The following is a 23,183-nucleotide window of genomic DNA, read 5'->3' as shown; positions in this document are numbered from 1 at the left end:
TCTGTAAAAGAGAGATAGAAATAGAGTTTGCTTTGCAACGTCATTGAAAATTACATAAAATGATTTCTGCAAAGCACTTTAGCAAGTGTCTGGCCCAGTGTAAGCACCCAAAAAAATTAGTTCTTGTAATTATATCTTATGTAATGCATGTATCATGGTGCATGGAACGGAGCTACAGCAATAAGAATGTGAAACGTTAGTATTAGAAGTAGATTTAGTACTATAGCTTGTCAAATAATTGAAGGCAGCTAACTTTTCCTTCCTCGCAGTGTCTTGTTTTTCCTTATGATACCATTACAAGCCATTACATCAGACTAGCTTCTCATAGCTGGACCTGCTCTACTTGGCTAACAGTATTCTTAACGTGACACTCAGATCTCAACACACTCCTCTGGGTGTGGTCTGAGCAAGGCACAGAGGAGCTGTCCCATTCTTGGTTCTAAGACTTATGCTTCTATTAATGTGGCTTAAGAATATGTGTTACTTTCTCATTAACCATCTTCCTGTTAACTCACCTTGAGATTTCTGTTGCCCAAATTCTTGAATGGGAATTACATAAGTGAGGAGAGCGGGGAAGAACACCCAGCTGAATCTGTGTTTATAAAGTCTATATTATTGATGAGGATACCCACATTTAACCCAGGTATTTGGGCTCCAACTTCTGGAGGTTTAAATCAGGAAGTGACTGTTAAGAGAGAAAGGGTGAGGCAGAAGAGGCGGACACTCAGAGGAGAGGGAGAGCACACGTTGTTTATATTCCAAGAATACTCCCTTATCAGAACAGTGGCTGGAGTGTGAGCCCCCTTCAAGGGCTGTCGGAATCTCCTGTGTTGTTACTAGACAAGCTTGGTTTGGAGGTTCTCTCACAGTCTCTCTGTCTGTCTCTTAATCCCATTTCTCTACCTCATTGCGCACATCTAGCAAAGCGAGAGCATTCTTCAAGACCCATCCGCCCGAGCACACCGGCTCCCTGTGCAAATGGCTCCCTACGATGGATCTCTATTATTTCACCAAAAAACATCAGAGGAGGAATTTGTTCTGCTCCACTGACGATATGATTTCCAGTCTTCTCTACTGCCTTAGCTTAGCTTTTTGGCTGTTCCCTGGGAAAAGGATAGAGAAAAAAGGAGGTATCCATAATACTTTGCTGAGCCCCTTCAACTAGGACTAAATAATGAAAGAAGATGATAATTCAGTGTTATCCAGCCATGGAACAAAACTAATACCTGAGATCTGACCCCATATCCACACGTAGCCCCCCAGAGATGCTTGGGACAGCCCCAACTTTCCATAGGTTGATCCCTTTTCTGCTCCCTCCGCCTCCTTCTTTTGTTCCTCCTCCTTTTTGCATCATTTCAGCAGTGATTAAGAGCAGAGAAGTCAGACCAGCTTGGGCTCCAAGTCAAGCTCTGTCCCCATATGGGGATACTAGTATCACCCACTTCCCAGGCTTGTGGTGAGTAGCCTGTGAGGTAATGGTGCCTGGCATAGAGTAAACACTCAACAAATATGAGTTAATGGTGTCACTAGTGTGCTTATTTAAATCTTTCTTGTAGGTATCCTCATCTCCATTTAGTAAATGAAGAACAGCTGAGGCTCGGAGAGGCAGGGTCGTTGTACTTAAGGGTGAGCAGGTGCTAACAGGCCGATCCAGGATTTGAACTTCAGTGTAATAATAACTTTGCACCGTGTTTTTACCATGTTATTTTGCCTCACCTCATTGTATGTCCACTGTCTATTTGGTTGAGGCTGTGAAGAGCAGAATTTAGAACCCCAGTCTTTACTAGTAATAGTAGAGTAGCAATATTGCAAACTTTAGAGTGACCTAGCTTATCAAGTGCTTGAACATGCCTCTCACAGAAATTCTTATTTCCCAAGGCTCAGAGAGGCTTGGTGAAATGTCCAAAGTCACACAGCAGCTGAGCCGGAAATGAAGATCTGGTCTTCTTCCTCCAGATCTGCTGAGTTTCCAATTCAGGATTCTCTGCTATCCCCTCCCCCTGAGGATTCTCTGTAGCTCTCTGCTTGTGTTTTTGTGTGGTGGTGGCGTGTAATCATGAACAATAAAGCAAGCCTGCTCCAACTGTCACGTAGAAATGGGAAATTGAAATTATAAGTCATTAAATGGAAAATCCTGAGCCTTATAGTAATGCCAACTCAACCTCAATCCATTATTATCTATATATTTAGCTAGTCTATTTTTAAGAGTTTAATATTGAGAAATAGGACATATTTATAATGCAGCTGCATTAATTCCACTCCAAAATCTCTGCCATTTGCTATAGTTGACTGAACATGTGTTTAAATTTATAATCGCCCTTTTGCACTGGGAAGATTTGCCCTTAGTTTAAAGGAAGATGGGTGTAAAATCTTCCAGTTGAAGTAGTGACAGTTGTTCAAGCTCCGTATCCTACTGTCTGGTCAGCCCCCTTCCCTATCACAGCATGGGTTAGCAAAGGACCTATGTCACAACGTATGTTTTTCATGCCTCTCATTCAGTGCTCAGTCGTGCACACCATGGACCATTTGTTCATTCATTCAGCAAGCATAGCCTGACCCTGAAAGCTCTGAATAGGTGTGTTAACTCTGTTTAGGCTACTGAAGAGGGACAACTCAGTTTCAGGTGGTTGTTATTTCCAGGATTATCTTCATAATTATTAGTAATATTGTCTAAAGGGAAGCTGGCTGAGGGGGCTTCCTTTCATCCACTCCAGTGTGGAAGTCAACTCATTAAGCCATGTTTATTGGTCCCGCTGCAAAACAAGCCATGAAGTAGTATTTAAAGATATTTGTCCAGCTCTGCTATTTATATGCTATATGACCCTTGAAAAATTAATTAATCTTGGTGTACCTCACTCATTTATAAGATGGAAACAATGATATGTATCTTGGCAAGTCGTGTATCAGTCAATCACTGCTAGAATAACACTACATAACAAATAACTACAAAATCCCAGTGTCCTCCAATAATAAGCATTGCTTTGCCATGTGTCTGAGGGTCAGATGGAGTGTTGTGCTCGTTTCACAGTGGTTTGCTCATCATCTACAGGTTGGCTGTGGTCAGTAACCTAGGCCGTAGGAGTAGGGTGACGCTGCTCCGTGGTGCAGAGCTGTGAGTCTACCATGTGTCGCTCATCCTCCTTGGACCGGCAGGCGAGCTTGGACAGGTCCTCCTCATGGTGATGGCAGGTGTAAATGTGCAAGCAGAAATATGTGATGTCTCTTGAACCGTATGCTCGTAACTGTCACATACTGACTTCCATTCACATACCGTTGGTCTAAACAAGTCACACAGCCAAGGGCAAATCAAGGGGCAGTGAGGTACACTCCTTCTACAGTGAAGCTATACAAAAGGGTGAGTTCAGGGAGGGCTGAAGAAATGAAGCTAATAGTTCCATGTATTGCAGTCATTATGAGAATTGCATTGAATCATGGCTGTGTTTACCTTAAAATAATACCTGTCCCATCGTGAGCGCTCCATAAATGGTAAATATTGTTATTGTTATTGTGGTTACATGACTAATGAGATGTTCTTGGCAAATTGAAATGGTACATTTAGGTGAACCTTGGTAACAGATCCACCAGAGAAGTCCAAGCCAACTCTCTAGGGGAAGATGTAAAACCAGGAGGAGGTGAAATTTCAGGGGAGGAAGGGAGTGGGCGTAACAGAGTGGGATCCTCCCCTCCCTGCCAACCAGCTGCCAGGAAAACAACTTCCTCTGGCTCATAATGATGTAGCTAGACCTTCATCAGCAACAGATGTATATAAAATCCCAAATGTTTGCCACGGTATGCCCAAATTAAGGACCTGATGATTGCGTAGAGGTCAAAGCACAAACGTGATGAGCATGACAGAGCAAGTTATAAGAATAGACGGAGGGCCATGAGCAAAAGCTCTGTTTCCAGGATCAATGTTGCAGCCATATCCAGGTTCCAGGTTATGGCTGGATCCAATGTGTGACCGTGATGGAGGGTGGCTGAAGTAGAGTGGAGACAGAAGCCCTGGATGTTACAGGGGCCAGGGAGGATACATGAGAGGACAACATCGAGTTGGAATCCACAGTCCTTGATGAAAGGTGATGAGTTACCCCAAAGGGAAGTGGGGAACCTAGCATGTATTAAGCTTTGACTGGGTTAAGCAAGGCCCTCTGCAAGCTTATCTCACTTAAGCCAGCAAACAATAATGATAATAAAGCTCTACTTCATTGAGTGCTTAATCCGTTTTGAGTACTGTGCTAAGCACTTTGCATATGTTATTACGTTGAATTTAATGCAAAAACCCCACAATTCTTGAGGGCGATTTATGCTCAAGGTTTTACAGATGAGGAACTGGGGCTTAGAGAAGTTAAGGAACATGCCCATTTTTGTCACATAATGAATAAGTGATCAAACGTAGGTGTCAACCCAAGTCTCTCAGATTCCCACACTGCATGCCCTCTCTACACCCAGAGTATCTGAGATAACAGTAGCATGGACAGGGCTGGACTGCAGGGCTTTCAAAACAGGTGGGCTTTTTGAAAGGTCCAGGAAAGGAGGTGGGAGTGGGTAGCAAGAGTCAGCCCTTATTCCTAGCTTGAAGATAGATTTTCTTGGTGATAAAATCTTCTCTCATTTTAAACTCTAGAAGAACCAAATAGTGTGGGATGTTTTTTACAGTCCTTGTCTCTTCCTCCTGCCAATGGTCTTCTTTATATCATCCTCTTTACCTGGTTCTGCATTCTTTAAGGCTCAGACAAGTTGGCATCTCCTCTGGGAATTTTCCATAGGCTTTCTGCTCACAAAAGAAATCAGAGGGCAGGTGGTCTTGTGACACTTCCCTCTCTGCCTGCGCCTTTAACACACTCTATTGTCATTATCTTTGCATGTCTCTTCCACTAAACAGTGTCATGTTTTAAAGAAGGGGCAATGTTCAGTTCATCACTGTGTCCTCGGTGCCCACTTCTGGAAGCAGCACCCACTATTGGTGTTGGCTGAAGAATTCCTACTGTAGAGTCTCGGTGGCCCTCTAGTCCCAAGGAGTGCTGAGCCACATACATGGCCTTGCTGTACAGTTACAGAAGGGATGAATCTAGGAGAGGAATCTGACTAGTGGCTGTGAGTTCCATTAGATTCTGGGCATGCACATGCCGCCTGAAGTTGGACAGAAGATCTGAATTTGCTATGATTGATGGTTTAAGATCTTTTTGGCAATGATACTATTAACTCTCATCTTTAAAATGCTTACTCTGCATCAGGCATGATGATAAGCATTTTAACATCTCATTTAATCCAAAAACAGCTTTTCGAATTTGGAATTGCAAGCCATGTTTTCACACTCAAGAGAAGCAAAGGCTCTGAGTGGGTAAGTGATTTGCCCAAGTCTCACAGCTGGTAAGAAACATAGCTAACGTTTCAAACTGTGGCTGACTCCGGAGCCTTTCCATAGCCATGCCTTGCCTCTAAGATGGTAATAAAGTGACCAAGTAGTCTTTAACCCAGCCTATCTAATTACTTGACTCTTTCTCCCTTGAACAGAAATTGGTCATTTGTGGTATCAACTCTAGCGACCTTTGGAAATCTCCTTTGCTTTTATGAGCGCTATAAAGTGGGAGGTTGTAAGGACAGCATTAGTTGAGAGAGGTGAAAGTGCTTTGCAAACTGTGGAGTGCAATTCTTGTGGTCATTGCATTCATCTTGTGGAACGTACATTTCATTTACATTTAGAATTCCAAGACCGTGGAGCTGGGAGGAATCTTAGAGACCATCTGTGTCCTAGCTAGGGACTGTGAAACCAGCTCCAGAGAACCTGGATGGTATTGTATTTTTAACAAAACAGAGGAAAATATCACTAAATTTAATTCCATCATTCAAACTCAATGCAATTCTCCAGCAGAAACTATGACCACCCTGCAAGTCATCACTGTTAACGGACAGGCCCAAGATCATGTATACAAGAAAAGGCTGACCCCAAGTTTTTCAATTGATATTTGTGACTTTTTGTTCATTTGTCTTGTCTGCAGGCACTTGCTAGAAGATAAGCTATACCAGGCAGCAAAGGTTTAAGAAAACACATGAGAGAAAAAACTAAAAAGAGAGAAAATTCTATCCATCAACATTTTATCCCTGAGAATTGGAAAGATGTGGCCATTTTTAAAAATGTGTACATGGGTTTTAAATTTGTTCTAGTAGTAGAGTAACCTCATCTAGCCAAGGAGACTAGCTGTTTTCTTTGTTACTTTTTAAAAAAATTTTTTCATGAACAGATGACTCCCATTTGAAACGGAATGTTCAATTCAGTGACTGGACTCTCACAACTTCCAAATTTGGTGATTCTTTGCATTTACACCAGGTCTTCCCAGATGAGTTATACTTTAGAGCTGGGATGTCTTCTCTTATTATCTTCCCCCAACTCCTGGAATTTGAGTGTGCCCAGCCCAAAGCTTGGGAATACAAACTGAGGTCTGCATTAGGGTTCTCTAGAGAAACAGAACCTATAGGAGATATAGATATCTGTATCTATTGGTATATAGATAAAGATATAGATATCTATATCTATATCATCTATTGGTTATGTACTATCTATTATCTATCTCTCTATTTGTCTATCTGTCTATCTATCTATCATCTATTTAGAGAAAGAAATTTATTTTAAGGAATCATCTCATGTGATCGTGAAGGCTGACAAGTCCGAAATTTTCAGGGCAGGTTGGTAGACTAGAGATCCAAGGAAGAGTTGATGTCGCAGCTCAAGTCTGAAGGTAATCTGCTGGCAGAATTCCGTTTGCTTTGGGAGAGGTCAGTCTTTTTTCTGTTAAGGCCTTCAACCAGTTGCGTGAAGCCCACTCACATTATGGAAGGTTCTCTTACTCAAAGTCTACTAATTTAAATGTTAATCTCATTTAAAAACTACCTTCACAGAAACATCTAGAATAATGTTTGACCAAATATCTGGGTACCATGGCCTAGCCAAGTTGACACATAAATTAATCATCACAAGAGCTGATGTTAAAATTGTCTTGTAATTTGGGGACACAGGGAGGAGGAGTAGAAATAGGAGACTTGAGTGTTGGACCTTGGTCTGCTGCTGACTTATGACTGTCTCTCAGTGCCTCTATTTTCACATCTGAATAAAAGGGGACATATGTGCTCTCTAAAAGAATTTCCAAGGGCCAGCCCGTGGCCGAGTGGTTAAGTTTGCACACTGCGCTTCGGTGGGCAGGGTTTTGCGGGTTCGGACACTGGGTGTGGACGTGCCACCACTCATCAGGCCATGCTGAGGTGGCGTCCCACGTAGCACAACCAGAGGCACTCACAACTACAATATACAACTATGTACTGGGGGGCTGTGGGAAGAAGAAGAAAAAAAAAGATTGACAGCAGTTGTTAGCTCAGGTGCAATCTTTAAAAATAAAATAAAACAAAATCAAACGTAGCTTGCAACTTTAATACTTCAAACCAGGAAACTGGCTTAGTCTAGGTTCCTTTAGGCTAAAGCTGATCCTGACACAAGGATTTAGGGACATGTCATTAAAAAAAGAAATTTCCAAAGTGGTTATCTTATAATGCAGATGACTTTCAAAATGAATGAATGAATGAAAGAATGAATGAATAGATTGCTGAATCATGAAGCTGAAGGGTAAGTGAGAGGAAATTGGGTAATGGTTACTCTTTCTTGAGCACTTCTATGTTCTAGAAGCTCTGTTAGACATTTATGTACATCATTACATTTAATCTTCTCAACAACTCTACCGATTTTACGGAGTAGGAAACCGAGGGATGTAAAGAAGAAGGGAGTGGCTCAAGGTCACACAATGGCAGAGCCAACATTGGAACCTGAGTGCGCTTTCGCACTTGCGCTAGGCAATATGGCCAATTAATGCCCACCTATTGCTTGGTTCTCCAAACCTAGTTCTGTAATGAGACAGAACTGACAAAAGGGGCATGAACTGAGCCTAGGACCTCCAGGCTGTACATCTTGACCATCAGCACTGAGCGATCTTCCTCTGGCAGAGCAGGGCAGTCTCCAATCAAGTTTGAACCCCTTGCTCCAGCCAGGGCCATATTGCCTGGGGCTCCTTGTTGAGATGATTTAAGAGGGGCTAGGCTATCAGAGTCACTTTCTAGGACTCGAGAAGTCACATCCAAACTCAAAGACTGGGATATCCATCTCCATCCACCAGGCAAACTAGAAAAAGTATGTGTACGGTGGTGCAGTGGGTGGAGCAGGGTCATGAGAGTGACTGAAACCTGGGTCCAAATCCCAGATCTGCCGTTTCTAAGCTGTGTGACCCTAGGAGACGATTTCACTTCTCTGCCTCTCAGTTTCCTGATTTCTAAACAGCAGCTAAAGATATTTAACCTTTCAAGGTTGTGAGGAGGAGTAAATGAGAAAACAGAGGGTAATGCCAGGTTCCTTGCTTGGCAAAGAGTTGGTATTCAAGAATTTTGTGAATTTTCTTCCTACAGAGGCTGGATGAGTCTAGAAAAATTAAACTGGGTGATAAAGGTGATACAGGAAATTGAACCCAAACCCATATGAGTTTCAGTGGTGGAACATCCCAGGGTTTGTGAGAGAAAGAGCAGCGGATGAGAGTTTGAATGTAGAATTGTTGAGTGCCAGTGTAGACAGAGTGTGTATTGCTTGTGCTACAGGATAGAGGATCAGGCTGAAGCTTACCTGGCATCTGGAAACCAACACACCCCTCATGGCTTTGCAAAGGCACTTGGAGTCTGCCCTCTCACCTGCCTTCTCCTTTCTCTTCTCTTGGCTTCTCTGTATCTTCTTCTCTCCTTCTACTCCTTGTACTTCTGTTCTCTCGTCATTGTTTCCCTGCTTACTCCTCTCCTTTCCACTCTTCTTTGCCTTCTCCTTTCCTGCCGCTGCCCTTGATTATTAAGCACAGTTTTCCTTCCCGTTATTGTTTTCTCTTCCTCCTCCTTCCTCCCTCTTCCTCTTCTCTCTCTCTGTCTTGGTGTGGTGGCCAGAGCTCCTCTCCTCAGGCCCCAGTGGCTCATTCCCATTAAACTTGACAATCTCTCATATGTCAGTTAGAAAGAGGCAGCTTCCCCCTCCTCTCCCTCCCTTTCCTGGGCCTGCCGCGATGCTCAGATCAAGCACCATCTGTTGCATTCATCCAGGCGACGGGTGAGCATTTTGCCGCTCTGAGGAGGCAGAGCTCAGCGGGTAGCAGGAGGTAATCTGGCTTGTTTGGACAACTTGATATATTGATATTGATAGAGCTACCAAATGGGATCGGGAGGGGTGGGGTCAGGAGAGAGTGATACGCAGGATGAAATAGGCCATGGAGGGGTTTGCACAAGCACTTCCCCCTCTAAGCCTGTCTGGGCTCTTGGCACTGTCGCTGAGGCAAGAGCAGCCAAACAGATGGATGGGATTTGCTACAGTCAAGATCAGAAACCCTTGCAGCTCAGGGGAACAAACCTCCCCTCTCTGTGTGTCTTCCTCTCCTCCCAGCCAGTCAAATATGCATCAGCTTAGAAGAAAGTAAAGCAGAAATAACAGGATGGGAAGAGGCTGACCTTTAGGAATTGCTGAATGTCAGAGCCGTGACGAAAAGGATGGTGTATCAGTCAAGGTCCCAGCTGGACAACAAAGGTGCCCTCAAATGGGATTTTCAGGAGCAATTCAATGCAGAGACTATTTATAGAGGTCTAGGCAGATTGAAGAGAATCAACATGGGGTTATCGAGGGACCAAGGGCAACAAATATCAGGAAGCCACTACTAACCCCTGGAACTGAAGAGGCAGGGAAGGGAAATGGTTTTACTGGAGCCTGTGAGAACTGAAACTATGGAAAAGGGGCCCCTGGCAGCAGCTGTAATTGTTGAGAGTCCCAGACTCTATCAGAAATATGATGCAGAACAGGAAAGGGACAAGGGAAGACATACCACCCATTCTCTCCTCCCATACCCTGCCAGAGCATACCATGGGGCAACCCAGCTAGTAGCCAGATTGCTAGGAGCCATGAAGTGGCCCGTAGAGTGTCTGCCTCCAGGACACAGAATGGGGTAGCATGAACCAGGGGTGGAGGATGGATCTGGGGGTGCAAATGGAGAACAGCCAGTACATCTGAGGAATGAATATGTGTTCCATTGCCCGCACTGTACCAGAAACTCATGTCCTTAACCATTGCACACACTCCCTACCTCTTCCAAGGAATGCACGTATAAAGCTCAGCTTTCTCCTAGAGTGTGAGACCCACATAACTGTCTACTCAACCCCTCCACTTAGACGTCTGGAAGACACCAGATGTTCATATCTAAACACAAACTCATGTGCACTCCCCTCAAGCATGTTCTTTTCCAGGATTCCTCCTCTCATTGAGAGCTACCATTAGTTTACCTCTCTGGATGCCAGACCAGGGGTTGCCCTCCGTTCCTCCCACTTCCTTATCCACCTTTACCAATCAGTTACCACATTCTGAGAGAGTTGGACCTACAAAATAACCCTCAAATTTACCCACTTCTCTGTCTCTACTACTCTACTCCTTCTGTCTCTCCTCTCTCTCCTCCTCCTTCTACTTCTCAAACCTCTACCTCTCCCACCCTATCCAGGCAACTGTCGTCTTATACCTGGACTTCTACACTGTTGCACCATCTCCTAGGTGGCCTTCTCACTTCCATTTCTGTCCTTCTCCAATGAATTCTTCTCTCTGCTGCCAGAGTGATCTTCCCAAAATGAAAATCTGATCAAGTCACTCTCCTATCTGAAACCTTCAGCATGTTCGATCCTGAACAAGGCCCAGAAGGTTTAGAGTTAGGATGAGGGCTAGGTTTAGGGTTAGCATTAAGATTAGGACTTCCTATCTCTCCAGCATTATCTCAGGCCACTTGCTCACAGTGTATCAGGCCCAGTGGCGATTGAAGCCCCTTCCATATTCCTTCTCCCCAAGGGGTCTTCATTGAGCCTGTTCCTTCTGTTTCTCTTGCTCTTTTCACCTCATCCCTCCTCCACCACTTCCTCTCACCTGATTGACTCAGACTCTTCAGAGCTTCGTCACACCACTCCCTTCCTTGAGGCAAGTTTCTGGAATTTTCCTAGACTAGATCATATTCCTCTAATAGAGCCTCTCATGTCATCTATCCCCTCTCCTTTATAATATATATCACTTATAAATGTTTACCTTTATATGTCAATCATTTCATTAATATTGATCTTCCTGTCTGTCTGAGCATCATGAGGGGTTTCGTTTGTTTGATTTTTCATCATTGTACCTTGTAACAGACTGAATGCTTGTGCCCCCTCACCCCCCCAAATTCATATTTTGAAGCCTTACCCCCAATGTGATTGTGGTTGTGTCCTAGTCTACTTGGGCTGCCATAACAAAATACCATGGGCTGGGTGGCTTCGACAATAGAAATTTATTTTCTCACAGCTCTGGAGGCTGGAAGTTCAAGATCAGAGTGCCAGTGTGGCTTGAGTTCTGGCTTGCAGACGGCTGCCTTCTCACTGTGTGCCCACATGGCCTTTTCTCAGTTCATGCCCATGGAGAGAGAGGGATTTCTCTTCTTCCTTTTCTTATACATCAGTCCTATTGGATTAGGACCCTGCCTTTATGACCTCATTTAACTTTAATTATCTACTAAAAGCTCTATGTCCAAATACAGTTACATTGTAGGTCATGGCTCCAACATATGAATTCTGGGAGGACACAATTTGGTCCACAGCAGGCTATATTTGGAGATAGATTCTTTAGGATGTAATTAAGATAAAGGAGCCCATAAAGGTGGTGCCCTAATCTGAATGGATGGTGGCCTCAGAAGAAGAGGAAGACCTCTCTCTCTCTCTCCTCGCCATGACAGCAAGGAGGCAGTCGTCTACAAGCCAAGAAGAGAGCCTTTGCTAGAACTCAACCATGCTGGCACCCTGATCCCAGACCTCCAGCCTCCAGGACTGTGAAAAAATAAATATCTGTTGTTTAAATTACCCTGTCTATGACTTTTGTTATGGTGTTCTGGGCAGACTAAGACATAACTCCTGGGCTCATCACAGATACATTATGTTTTTTTTTTCTGAAAATACTGTTGAATGAATGAATGGGAAGATGAATAAATGTATAATGTTGACAGACCTGTGTGAGTCCTTCCCTTGGAGAATTCCAGACCTTGGGCTTCCTCTGAACTTTTGACCACAGTAGAGCCCAACTCTTAGAATTTGGGGCAAATCAATCTCCCCTCTGATCAGACACGCCAGTGCTCCTCACAGTTGGACTGCAGCCTCTTGCTGGAGGGCTCTGCATCATAGACTTGGAGGAGGGGGCCCATCTTTGGGATCTTCCCCTTGGTTCTCCTTCAAGTAGACCTAACTGAGATATCTGGGGAGAGCGATAGCAAGATAGGCATGTGAGAAAGTTATGATGCCACCACGTGGTTCATTTGTATTGTCTTTTCCTTAGCAAAGAGCTATTCCCCTCTATGTCCTCAAAGATGTGGCTTCTCAAAGAACCCAGTTCCCCAACCAGCCCTCTGGGGATAAGCTACCCCGCAGCGACATCTGTCTAAGCTGATAAGCTTTCCCGAGAAAGCAGAAGCTCCTTAGAAATTGGTGTCGGGGTGTTCAGAAGCCTTCTTTGTCCAGTCTGGTGAAACTCCTTCAAAGAAGCAGGAATGTTTGGCACGTCCCATCTCTTGGCATCAGACAGCAGGTAGCCGAAACTAAGGAGACATTTCCTAGATTCTAGAGACATAGATGGAGGGAGGGCTGAGTTTGAAGATTTCAAAGTCGGGCTTTCTTTGGGAATTTCTCAGAACAAAGGCACTGAGGCTGTTCAGTAGTTTCCTTTTCTTCTTCCTTGTTTCCTCTCCTGGCCTTTTATGTTGCCTCTCTCCTTCCTTTTCACACTTTTCTGCTTTTTATTCTGTGGTCCACCTTTTTCTCTCTACCCTTCTGACCTCACTCTCTCCATTCACTGGAACTTTCTGTCAGTCTCAATTTTGAAATGTGGAAATGCAGCTACTGACAAAGCATTGGAACATTGGACTAGGAGTAGAAGTGTTTACTCTGCCCCTTGCTAGCTTAGAGCAAGTCATATGCCTTATTTGGGGAGCCTCAATTTCTCTTCAATAAAATGAGGATATTGGGGGCTGGCCCCGTGGCCGAGTGGTTGGGTTCGCGCGCTCCGCTGCAGGCGGCCCAGTGTTTCACTGGTTCGGATGCTGGGCGCGGACATGGCACTGCTCATCAGACCACGCTGAGGCAGCGTCCCACATGCCACAACTGGAAGGACCCACAACGAAGAATATACAGCTATGTACGGGGGGCTTTGGGGAGAAAAAGGAAAAAATAAAATCTTTAAAAAAAAAAATAAATAAAAAAAAATAAAATGAGGATATTGTGCCAAGCGATCTACGTATTACAGCACTGTAGTTTTGTCTCCTAACGTGTTGTCTGACCCATGCACTGCTGTCTACCTTCACTGCCACTGTTCTGGTTCAGGCCATCATTGCCTCTGGCTGGCCAGTTACTGCAAAGCTTCTGTGCTGGCCTCTCTCCCTGCCTCTACTTGCATTCTCCATACTCTAGTTACTAATTATTACCAAAGGGACTTAATTCAAACATGCCGGTTTCATGTTTAAAACCTTCCGATGATGACCTTTTGCCATTAGGATAAACTCTAATGTCAACGTGGCTTACAAGGCGTTCTCGCCTCTCCAGCCTCCTCTCCATTTAGCATCCTCTGTTGCAGCCACACTGAACGCTTTTCAGTTGCTTGAGCACCATGCTCTTTCTGGCTTCCCATCTTTGCACTTGCATCTCCTTCTACCCGGGGCCCTCTTATATCAGGTCTCTTCAGCAACCTCACCCTGATCCTACCTTCTTTGCTAATTCCTGCTCATCCTTAAGGTCTCAGTGTAGATATTGTCTCCTCTGGGGAGCCTACCTTGACTCTCAGGTTGGGTGAGATGAGCCTTCTTGGTGCTCCTCTAGTACTCTGTACTAGAAGTATTGCACAGTGTTTGAAATGCCTGCATATGTGTCCTACTAACTTATGGATTCCTTGAATCATAAATTGTATCTATCTTTTCACCACTGTATCTCCAGGGCCTGGAGCAGTGCCTGGAACATAGTAAGTGATGAATAAATAAATGAGTAAGCCAACAGATACATCTATCCTGGAACCTGTGGTTTCTGCATCATCACTGGGTCAGGGAGGGAGCTCCAGGGACTCAGGGTGGCCAGGCCCAGTCCTCCAGGGGCTGTGGGTGGGCCAAACCCTAACCACAGCCCCATTGCCCACCCTGTAGCAGCAGCTGAGGCGACGCAGGACACAGTGGAATCCCTGATGCAGAAGTTCAAGGAGAGTTTCCGTGCTAACACGCCCATCGAGATCGGTCAGCTGCAGCCGGCACCGCGCAGCATCTCGGCAGGGAAGCGGAAGCGGAGGAGCAAGTCTCGAGGTAGGCCCTCCCAGCACGTTTGCCAGGATGTCAGTGGGCTGTCCTCAGGTTATGAACATAGCAGGAAGAGCTGTGCCCTCTTCTCTTGCTTCTCTGTGCTCATGGAACTCATACTGCTGTCTCCCTGATAAGTCATCTCAGCTGAGGCCTTGGGGACAGCAGACCTGTGCCCCTGGGTGTAGAGCTAACCTCTCTGAGCCCCACTTGCCTCATCTAAGAATGGAACGGATCATCCATCTTTCAGAGTGGCTGAGAAGATGAGCAGCAATCTATGGAAAGTGCCTAGCGCAGGACCTGAGCACAGTAGATGCTCTTTAAATCGCAGCTGGTGTCAGTTTGGAGAATGCAAGAGAGGAAGACCATTCCCATGGAAGGCATCCTCAGGTGGAATCCCAGAACAGGGTCTGGGCCCATTCTTTCATAGCCTGAATAATATAGTGGTCAAGTGTAGGAGCATTGTAAATTGGGCAGAACTGGATTCAAATTTCACTTCTGCTGTTAACTAACCATGTCAACTTGGGCAGGTCACTCTACTTCTCTAAGCCACTGCTAACTCACAGAGTTGTTATAATATCTTAGCACAGTGCCCAGCCCAGCATACAATAAAAAGTAAATCTTTCCCCGCTTCTCTTTCTCCTCCCATTCTCTCCTCCTCTGCCACCGCCTCCTCATCTCTTTCTTTCTCTGACCTTCTGTATTTGTGTATGAGACAAACACCCTTGTCATTGCCATTTTCCAAACCCCATCTCCTTTTCTTTCAGTCCACTCAATAGTCTCCAGCTGATCACTCTCTCCTTGGTTCTCACTTCTCCAGCCCCTGTAACCTGGCTCTGATTATGTCACTCTCCTTCTCCCAGAGCTTCAGCAGTAGTCCAGCACCTTCAGAAGTGTTCATGCTCATGAAGATGACATTCAAGGCTGCCACAAAGCTCTGATCTCTCTGCTCTCTCTTCTAAATCCATGTGTTCTCACTGCCATGTTCTTTTCCATGCCATTCTCCCTGCATGAAATCCCCTATCCAGCCCCTGTGAATAATCATTGCCATTTATTGACACTTACTTATTCCAGGCAGCAGGCTGAATGCTATATACATTTTATCTCATTTGATCCTTAGCAACCCTATGAAACAGGTAGAATGACAATTCCTATCTTATAGATGATGTCACTAAGGCACAGATGGCTGCAGCAACTTGCCCAAAGGGACACCCTAGTAAATAGCAGAGCCAGGAAGAACTAAGCAGTCTGAGACCCAAACATTTTAGCTGAACCACTATGTTTTATACTAGTGAAGTCCCACCTGTCTTTCCAAGCTTAACTTGCATGGCACATTTCCATGAAGATGTCACTGATTATCACAGTCACAATTCACTCTGAATTCTTCCACATCTTTATAGAGATGTTAAGCACTGATTTCATTTTTGTGTAATATAATTTGCTTTTGTCTGGTTCTCTCCTTAGCCAAACAGAGAGTTCTTCGAAGTCAGGGATTGTCTTATTGTTTGAATCATCTTTGCATTTCTGGGCCTGACTCAGTGCCTGCACACATAGTAGACACTTGTTATTTGTTGAGATTATGTCTAGGTCTTAATCCTGTGGAATCCTGTATCCAGAGAAAAACCAAGGTCTGCCCATTAAGCTGAGGTCATAAATCAAGGCAGAAGTTGGTGATGGAGTTCCTTTTGGGAACTTGTGTTGTTACCCCCAGGTTGAACCATTGTGTCATGATAAAGAACAGTTGCTTTGAGGTCCGCAATGTCTGGGTGCTAATCCCAGCCCAGTCAATTTCAACTTTGGCTTTAGAAGAGTCACTAGATGTCTCTGAGCCTCAGGTTCCTCTCCTGTAGAGCGGGGATGCCAATCCCTACATCAGAGGGTTGCTCTAAGGATCTGATGAAACGATGACTATAGACTGCTTTGGAATGCTCAGCTAATGTGTATCAGGAACTGAACAAATGTTATCTTATATTTATTATGGATTAGCATTCAGGGTCACTTATAATTTCACTCAGCTTTACATATCCATCTTTATCCCCCAACCATTCACCAAGAATCCCCATTCTATATCCTCCCTACAAATACAGCCCCTATAAGTACTCTTGACTCCAAGTCTATAACCTCCTCCCTCTTTGCTACCAATCTTGAATTCATTTCCATAGTGTCATATTCCAAACATTTTTTATGTCACTGAATTCTTATAAAAAATTGTTTTTAGGCACCATAACTGTTTTAAGGAGGCACCTACTGTTATGCATTTGGACTGTTCCTAATTTTTCATCATTGTACAGAATGCCATGTGGAAAGCTTTTTTTTTTTTTGCATAAAGCTTGACCTTCACTTTGGAATTGCTCTGTTTCCCCCCTTTAGATAAGAATTTCAGAGCTAGATTATTAATGAAAATCTGCTATTTGACTCAGACTATGATTGGATATCAAGTTAATTTAATTTACAAGTTAGATGGGGCCTAAGAGAACAAATGCAGGAAGAGATTCACTTTTTCCCCCTAAATGTATCTCATATCTGTCTTCTCTTTCTTTCTCACCATTCTGACCCCTGCTGTCTCCCACCTCCTGCTTGCAACCATACCCTCCTTGACATTCAGTCTCCCCAAAGCAGCCAGAGTAATCTTTTTAGAAACATAAACAAGATAACGTCACTCTCTGGCTTCAAATCATTCAGTGGTTTTCTCCTATCCTTTGAAAACCATCCAAACTCCTTGCCCTGACTTATAGACCCTGTTCCCTCTGGATCTGCTCCTGTCCTCTTCACTCACTTGGCATTTCCTTGTGCTCCAGCCACAGTGACTTCTTTTGTGCTGCATGGACACAGCAAATGTTTTCTCACTTTAGAGTCCAAAAACTTGCTTTTCTTTCTCCTTGACATGCCTCTTTCCACCATCCAGCTGCTCTCTTGGTTGGCCCCTTCTCACCTTTCAGCTCTTAGCTCAAATGTCAGGTCCTCAGAACTCTCTTCCAGGATGACCCCATCTCACATTTTACTCCTTTCCACCCCCAACTTGCTACCATCTGTGACATGACCCTTTTTTACTCCTTGCACAATATTATGGTCTCAAATTATTTTTGTTTGCTTGTTTACCATCTTCTTCTCAAAAATATAAGCTTTGTATTCATGAACCTAATACATAGAAAGTACTTAATAAGTGTTTGTTGAGTAAATGATTGTGTTAACCTCAAAGATCTTTGGAAAATGGCTCAGTTTCATAACTTTCAAATTGATGGTGTAAGAGGGATGCAGGATAAACTAAAGCCTCCTGGTACAGACCTCCAGGGGCTCCTGTTTCCCCTGGAGATAGACTCGCTAATGGGTAGCACATTAAACATGCTCAAGTGGATGCTGTTAAAGCAATTTTCAAAATGGCTTAATAACATTGTGCTCATGATTTTGCTGCCACTATTGGGTAAGGTTTTTGCAAGAAAGAGTAAGGATAGCATGTGCCAGCCCTGTACTTCCCAACTCACACACTTTGCACAGGTCTTCAAGAAATTCTTGGACCAAAGAATTCCATGGTCAGTAAAAGTTTTGAAAATTCTGCACGCACGCTCCCTCTTCCTTTTGGAAATTCCTGAATGCATCATAGTCTGTTAATGACCCTGGGAAGTCCTGCAGTACAGAAAGCTGGGCTCATTTGTTTAGCTCAATGTCTGTGAAGCCATCTTGACCACAGATTCTATTTTTCCCCTTGGAACATGTATTAACATCTTGTGGAACAGAAGCATCCACAGAAACACAACTTTGGAAGTGCTCCGGTAGCCTGTGCTGACAAACCCAAATCCCAAATTTGGTGGTCTAAATTCCCAGTCTTTCACTGTCTATCTCACTGAGGTGGCCGTGGGCCTTCTGGCCCAGAGTGGGAGCACCTGGCGTCTCTCTGCTTCATTAGGCTCCACGCCCAGCCTGTGGTACCCAGCGGTTCCAGGCAGATGGAATGGGTAGTACAGAACCCGTGTTGTGGAATTGAGCACATGGTTAAAAGCAGCTCCAATGTGTTTTTCTAGCTATGGCTTCCTCCTGAGAGGCCTGGTGGATGCCGAAGTGCATCGTCCTTAGGTAGACACAGGAAGGCAGTGGAGATCCGGTTGCTGCCCTCATGTCTGCTACGGGGTTTTATGAGGCAGCTGTTGGATAGTCACCCCCATCGTCCACGGGCAGTAAGAAGGAGATGTTGGCACTCAGATTAAGAGTGGAAGATTTCTATGGATGGGAGGAATTGCTTCCTGAGGTTTAGGTAGTGGTCTTTCAAAGTGAGACTTTGTATTTGAAATTTAATTCCTCCATTGGCTAGCTGAATGATCTTAAGCAAAAGAAGCCATTTTTAGCCTCAATTTTCTTATCTGTAAATTTTGCTAATAATACCAAAATCACATGCAAGTTGTGAGATAATGCCTGCAAAATGCTTAGCCAAGTGCCTGGCCCGTGATTGACCCTCAGTGAAAGGTAACTAATATTATCGTTGTCGTCAGAGTCTTGTTCATTTGGCCTCCGGAGGCTCACAAATCCATCCTCTCCTCCCTGGACGGTTGCCTCCAACTTGGTTGATGTTTCATTATCCCTCATCCAGATTCCTGCAGCAGCCTCTTCATCCACGAATCCGTCTTCCACCCTGGCAGCTGGAGTGATCTTTTGCAGACACACTAAATCTGGTCATGTCACTCTCCTGCCTAAAAGGTTTTCCTGATATTCTGTCACTTGCACTGGGGGCTTCTCAAGCTTTTGCAGTGAAGTCTTCCTAACAGTAAATGAGAATCAACACACCCGCTAAAGGTCTGCAGCTGTGTTTGAAAGACATCGGTCATAACCCCCAAATTCCGGATGCCATCTAAAAAAAAAATCCATGCCATTCTATTTCATAATAGGTGCATATTTATTTTAGTTTAAATTATAGTATTCATCAGTTAAATTATGTAACATTTTCTCAAGTCTTTAGGTAGTGTTGATATCCCAGGAAGAAGAACCATATTTATGCTGATTATACTAGGATGATACGGTACCATCTTCAAAGGGTTTCCGTAGGATCAAATGAGATAATGCCTGTCAATCACTGAGCACAGAGCCAGACAAAAGGTGCACATTGAACATGTGTGCTCTATTATTTTATTATTCATTATTCTTATCACTACTATTTTATTATTACTCTTATTTTTGTCAGTATCATTACCCATTAAGGATAAATTTATCCAATTTTAGAAGCAAGAGTCTATAGGATGAAGGGCACACTGTTTAACAGGATTAAAAAGTTGCCACAGCCTGCTACCCAAGGCTCCTTCCTGACCTGGACTCCCGACTACCTCTAGCTCCCTCTGAGTCTTAGCCATTGTATCCTGCAGCCTCCAGCACACTGGCCTTTTTTCCTTTCTCCCAACATGTTTTGCTTTCCAAGTCTGACTGCTGATCGTGGTCTGCCTAAAAGGCCCTCCCCTTCTCCCTTCTCGGCTCCATGCAGCAAATTGCTACTCATTTTTCAAAACCCAGTTTCAAAGTCTTCTCTGTGAAGACCCCACCCTGCCCACCCTCAGCCCTGACCCCAGCTGAGTGATCCACTCCTTTCTCTGGGCACTTACAGCCTCCATGCTGCTTTCTATCACAGCCCTGTTATGGTCCATCGTAAATACACGTGAACACATCTGTCTTCCTCCTCAACTCTGAGAGTCCCATCATGGAAAGGACAGTGATTTGTGTTGCTCTGTAACCCAAATGCCTAACACAGAACTGGCATAGAGTAGCAATTGGCTGAATGGGAGGATATATTAATAGACAGATGAATGGATAGACGGATGGATGGATGGATGGATGAGTGAATAAAAGGAGATAGTTGGGAGCCTCACAGAAGACAAAGGGTTAAGGAGATGTGGTACAACCAGCATCTTTTGAGCATTTAGTATGTTCTTGGTACTGTGCTCATCACACAGATTGTCTTATGTAAAAGATCTCAATATCCCCATAAGGTAAGTACTATAATTATCCCCATTCTATAAAAGAGGAAACTCAAGCTTAGACTGGCTGAGTTACTTGCCCAAGTTTACACAGCTAGTAGATTTTGGAGCTGTGAATTCAGAGCCCAGGCAGAGCCTGCATTTCAGTTCTCAGATGACTTGAGTACTAGTCTTTGCAGCCTGGCTAAGATATTTGACCTGCAAAATTGCACCAGCCCAGTCTAGATACTGGAAGGAAGTGGTTTTAGCTTCTCTTGCATTGGCAAGATTTCTGTATCATCAGTGCTGTTGTAAGAGGGATCAGGAGCCACAAGGTTCTGGAAGGTGAGGCATCTCTCTCTCTGGGCTAATAAAGAGTCAGGACTTCCCCCTTTAGGCCCTCTCTGGCCCCAGGGAGCCAGTACCAAGTGCTCAGGAGCAGCATCCCCAGTGGTTATATCACTGTCTGGTGCTCCGTGCATTTTTTTAAGGCACTCACCCAACTTTTTTTGGTATGTCATATGTGTAGAGGATATGCCACCCAGATCTCTATACATGACCACTTCATCATTTAGTGAAGGACTAAGGGGATCAGACATATGCACCACAATGGGATACAAGGGGAAGTGGTGTGGGGGTGACCTAGTGTGTTTACTAAATTGGAAGAAAAATTAAAGAAGGCTTCACAGAGGTGGCCCTTGAAGAATGCACTGGTGTTAACTAGGGAGACAGGTTGGAAAGACATTGCTAGTAGAAGAAAGAAAAGATGCAAAGTCATGTGGAAGTGACACTGTGCAGAGCATTATGGGAATATCTATGAACAAAGCAGATGCTAGTGAGCTAGGCAGATACCAGATCCACCGCCAGAGCCAGGCCCTGGACTTCGCTTTCATGATTCCCAGCTGTGTCCCGACACTGGGAGGAGAGGCACATTCTGGCTCCTTTATCCTCCCTGATAGATAAGCCCCGATGTGCTCTTTTATTGTGGGACACTGTTCTTAGAATGCATGCATTATTAGTTTTTTTCCTGTTTATTAGTAACTGGCTAGGAATTATTCACTTAGTTGGAGGAAAATATTCAGAAACATTAATGGCTTTCAATTATTTGCCTTATTGGGTTGTTCCTATGATTAAATATTGAACAGGCAGCCCCAGGATCAGCCTTTATTTCTTTGGTTGCCATCTCTGTTCCCCCACCCCTCTGTCGCCTTGGCAGCCTTCCCTTCCTACCAAGGAGTTTGGGGTGGTGCTCATTGCCCCTCTTCCCAAAGGAAGTTTTGAAACTACGTCGTCAAAATGAAGTTAACTTGAAACCATCAGTTACAGGGATAGAAAGAAGACTGGACGGCTACCTGGAGTCTGGCCCTAAGTCTGTGATGAAATAACCCCCTTTTGTTCACCTCTGCCATTTCTCCTGCTTGATTTTCCTCCCCCACTCCATTGCCACATGCCAAATGCCTGCTCTTCCTTCAGAATAAAGCCTTAAAGCCGCTTTCTTCATGAAGTCTTTTCAAATTGTTCCCAAATGAAAGTCATGCATACTCCTCCAAACTTTGATATCCTCTTCTCTCTATTGCTTCTGATATTGGTCATTTATTACCCTTTATTAGAGTAATTTATGGCCACTTCTCTTCTCCTTTAATTAATCTCAAGTGCAGCGACTATGTCCAGGTCACGCCTGTGCTTCCATTGACTTGCCTAGTTCCTGACAAATAGCAGATGCTCAATTAATGATTGATGAATTAATGGGTGATTAATCAAACAGGCTGCATAATCTTGGACAAGGCCTTCAACTCTCCAGACCTCAGTGTGCCCACCTAAGAAGCTGTGTGGCTTTGTGGAAATGAGCTCAGATTCTGGAGTTAGACAGATGTGGATTCACACCCCAGTTCTACCTCTGATTTGCTCAACTTTGAGAAATGAATTATTGTGCTAAACTGTCATTACTTAATCTGCAAATGATACAACTGGCCACCTCCTATGGAGGCTGGGAGGATTAGAGTTAATGTATGTAAAGTGCTGTGCAGGTCACACTTAACATAGTAAGTACCTAATAAATCTTTGCTGCTAATTTGGAAAACAAAGGTGATGGGCTAGGTAATTTCCACAGGTCTCCTTCAACTCAAATGGGCTTTGATTATAAATCCCATTGAAAAGCATTGTTGTCTATTGAAGAGTCCAGTTTTTGGAGTCAGAAAATCCTGGTTTGAACCCCAGCTCTTGAGGGCAGTGTGCCCTTAGGAAACTGCTTAATCTTTTTGGGATTCCATCTGCAGGACCTGGAGATGTGATAATTCCTGCCATTCCTGTTTCCTAGGGCTGTTGTGAGAATATACTAGAAAGCTTATGGAAATCCTCCTGTAAAGCACTCTGTAGATTAGCGGCATCCTGGAATCAGAAGCTTGACACCTTCAATGACGAGAATGACATGTATATTTGATCCAGGGGGCCTTTTTCCTGGGGCCCTGGCTTCCCCTTTCCTGACCACAGGTCCATCCCAAGAGTTGCTGCCAGGCCAGTACCACCAGGTCACATTGGACTGGGTGTGGGGGAGCTGATTTGCAGTCAGAGCATGCAGCCACCTCCATAAATCTTCCCTAGTGTGTCTTTCAGAGAATTTTGTGTTTCTGAAAGTGTGTCTCCTCCAGGCGGTTTTCCTTGCCCGTCTGAAATATGTCAGGGGGCTGTCAGTCAATTCCGTCAGGCCTGGCCGGGTGGTGAGGTAACCACAAGCAGCCTTAGTAGAAGGCTCTGGACCAGGTCTTGGTGGGGCCTGAGGACACAATTCGAGGATATTTCTTTCATCAGAATGGTACGATGCTATGTCAGTAAGAGTTGTGGCATAATGAAGCACCCTGAA

General features: G+C 44.3%; 1 protein-coding gene across 4 annotated transcripts in view; it reads left to right on the top strand.

Annotated features, from left to right (window-relative positions):
- ASTN2 (astrotactin 2) overlaps window positions 1–23,183 on the top strand; it is an 826,144-nt gene that overhangs the window by 226,792 nt on the left and 576,169 nt on the right. For 3 of the 4 annotated variants that reach the window (XM_046684665.1, XM_046684648.1, XM_046684672.1), the window contains exon 4: window positions 14,244–14,396. In XM_046684665.1, coding sequence (XP_046540621.1) covers window positions 14,244–14,396 — 153 coding nt within the window. The remainder of the gene's footprint in view (window positions 1–14,243; window positions 14,397–23,183) is intronic. The other variant, XM_046684656.1, reaches the window with a different exon arrangement.

This window comes from Equus quagga, chromosome 1 (genome assembly GCF_021613505.1).
Source record: "Equus quagga isolate Etosha38 chromosome 1, UCLA_HA_Equagga_1.0, whole genome shotgun sequence".
NCBI classification, from domain to species: Eukaryota; Metazoa; Chordata; class Mammalia; order Perissodactyla; family Equidae; genus Equus; species Equus quagga.
The sequence above is the reverse complement of the archived record's forward strand: the minus strand, read 5'-3'. Positions and strand labels throughout refer to the sequence as shown.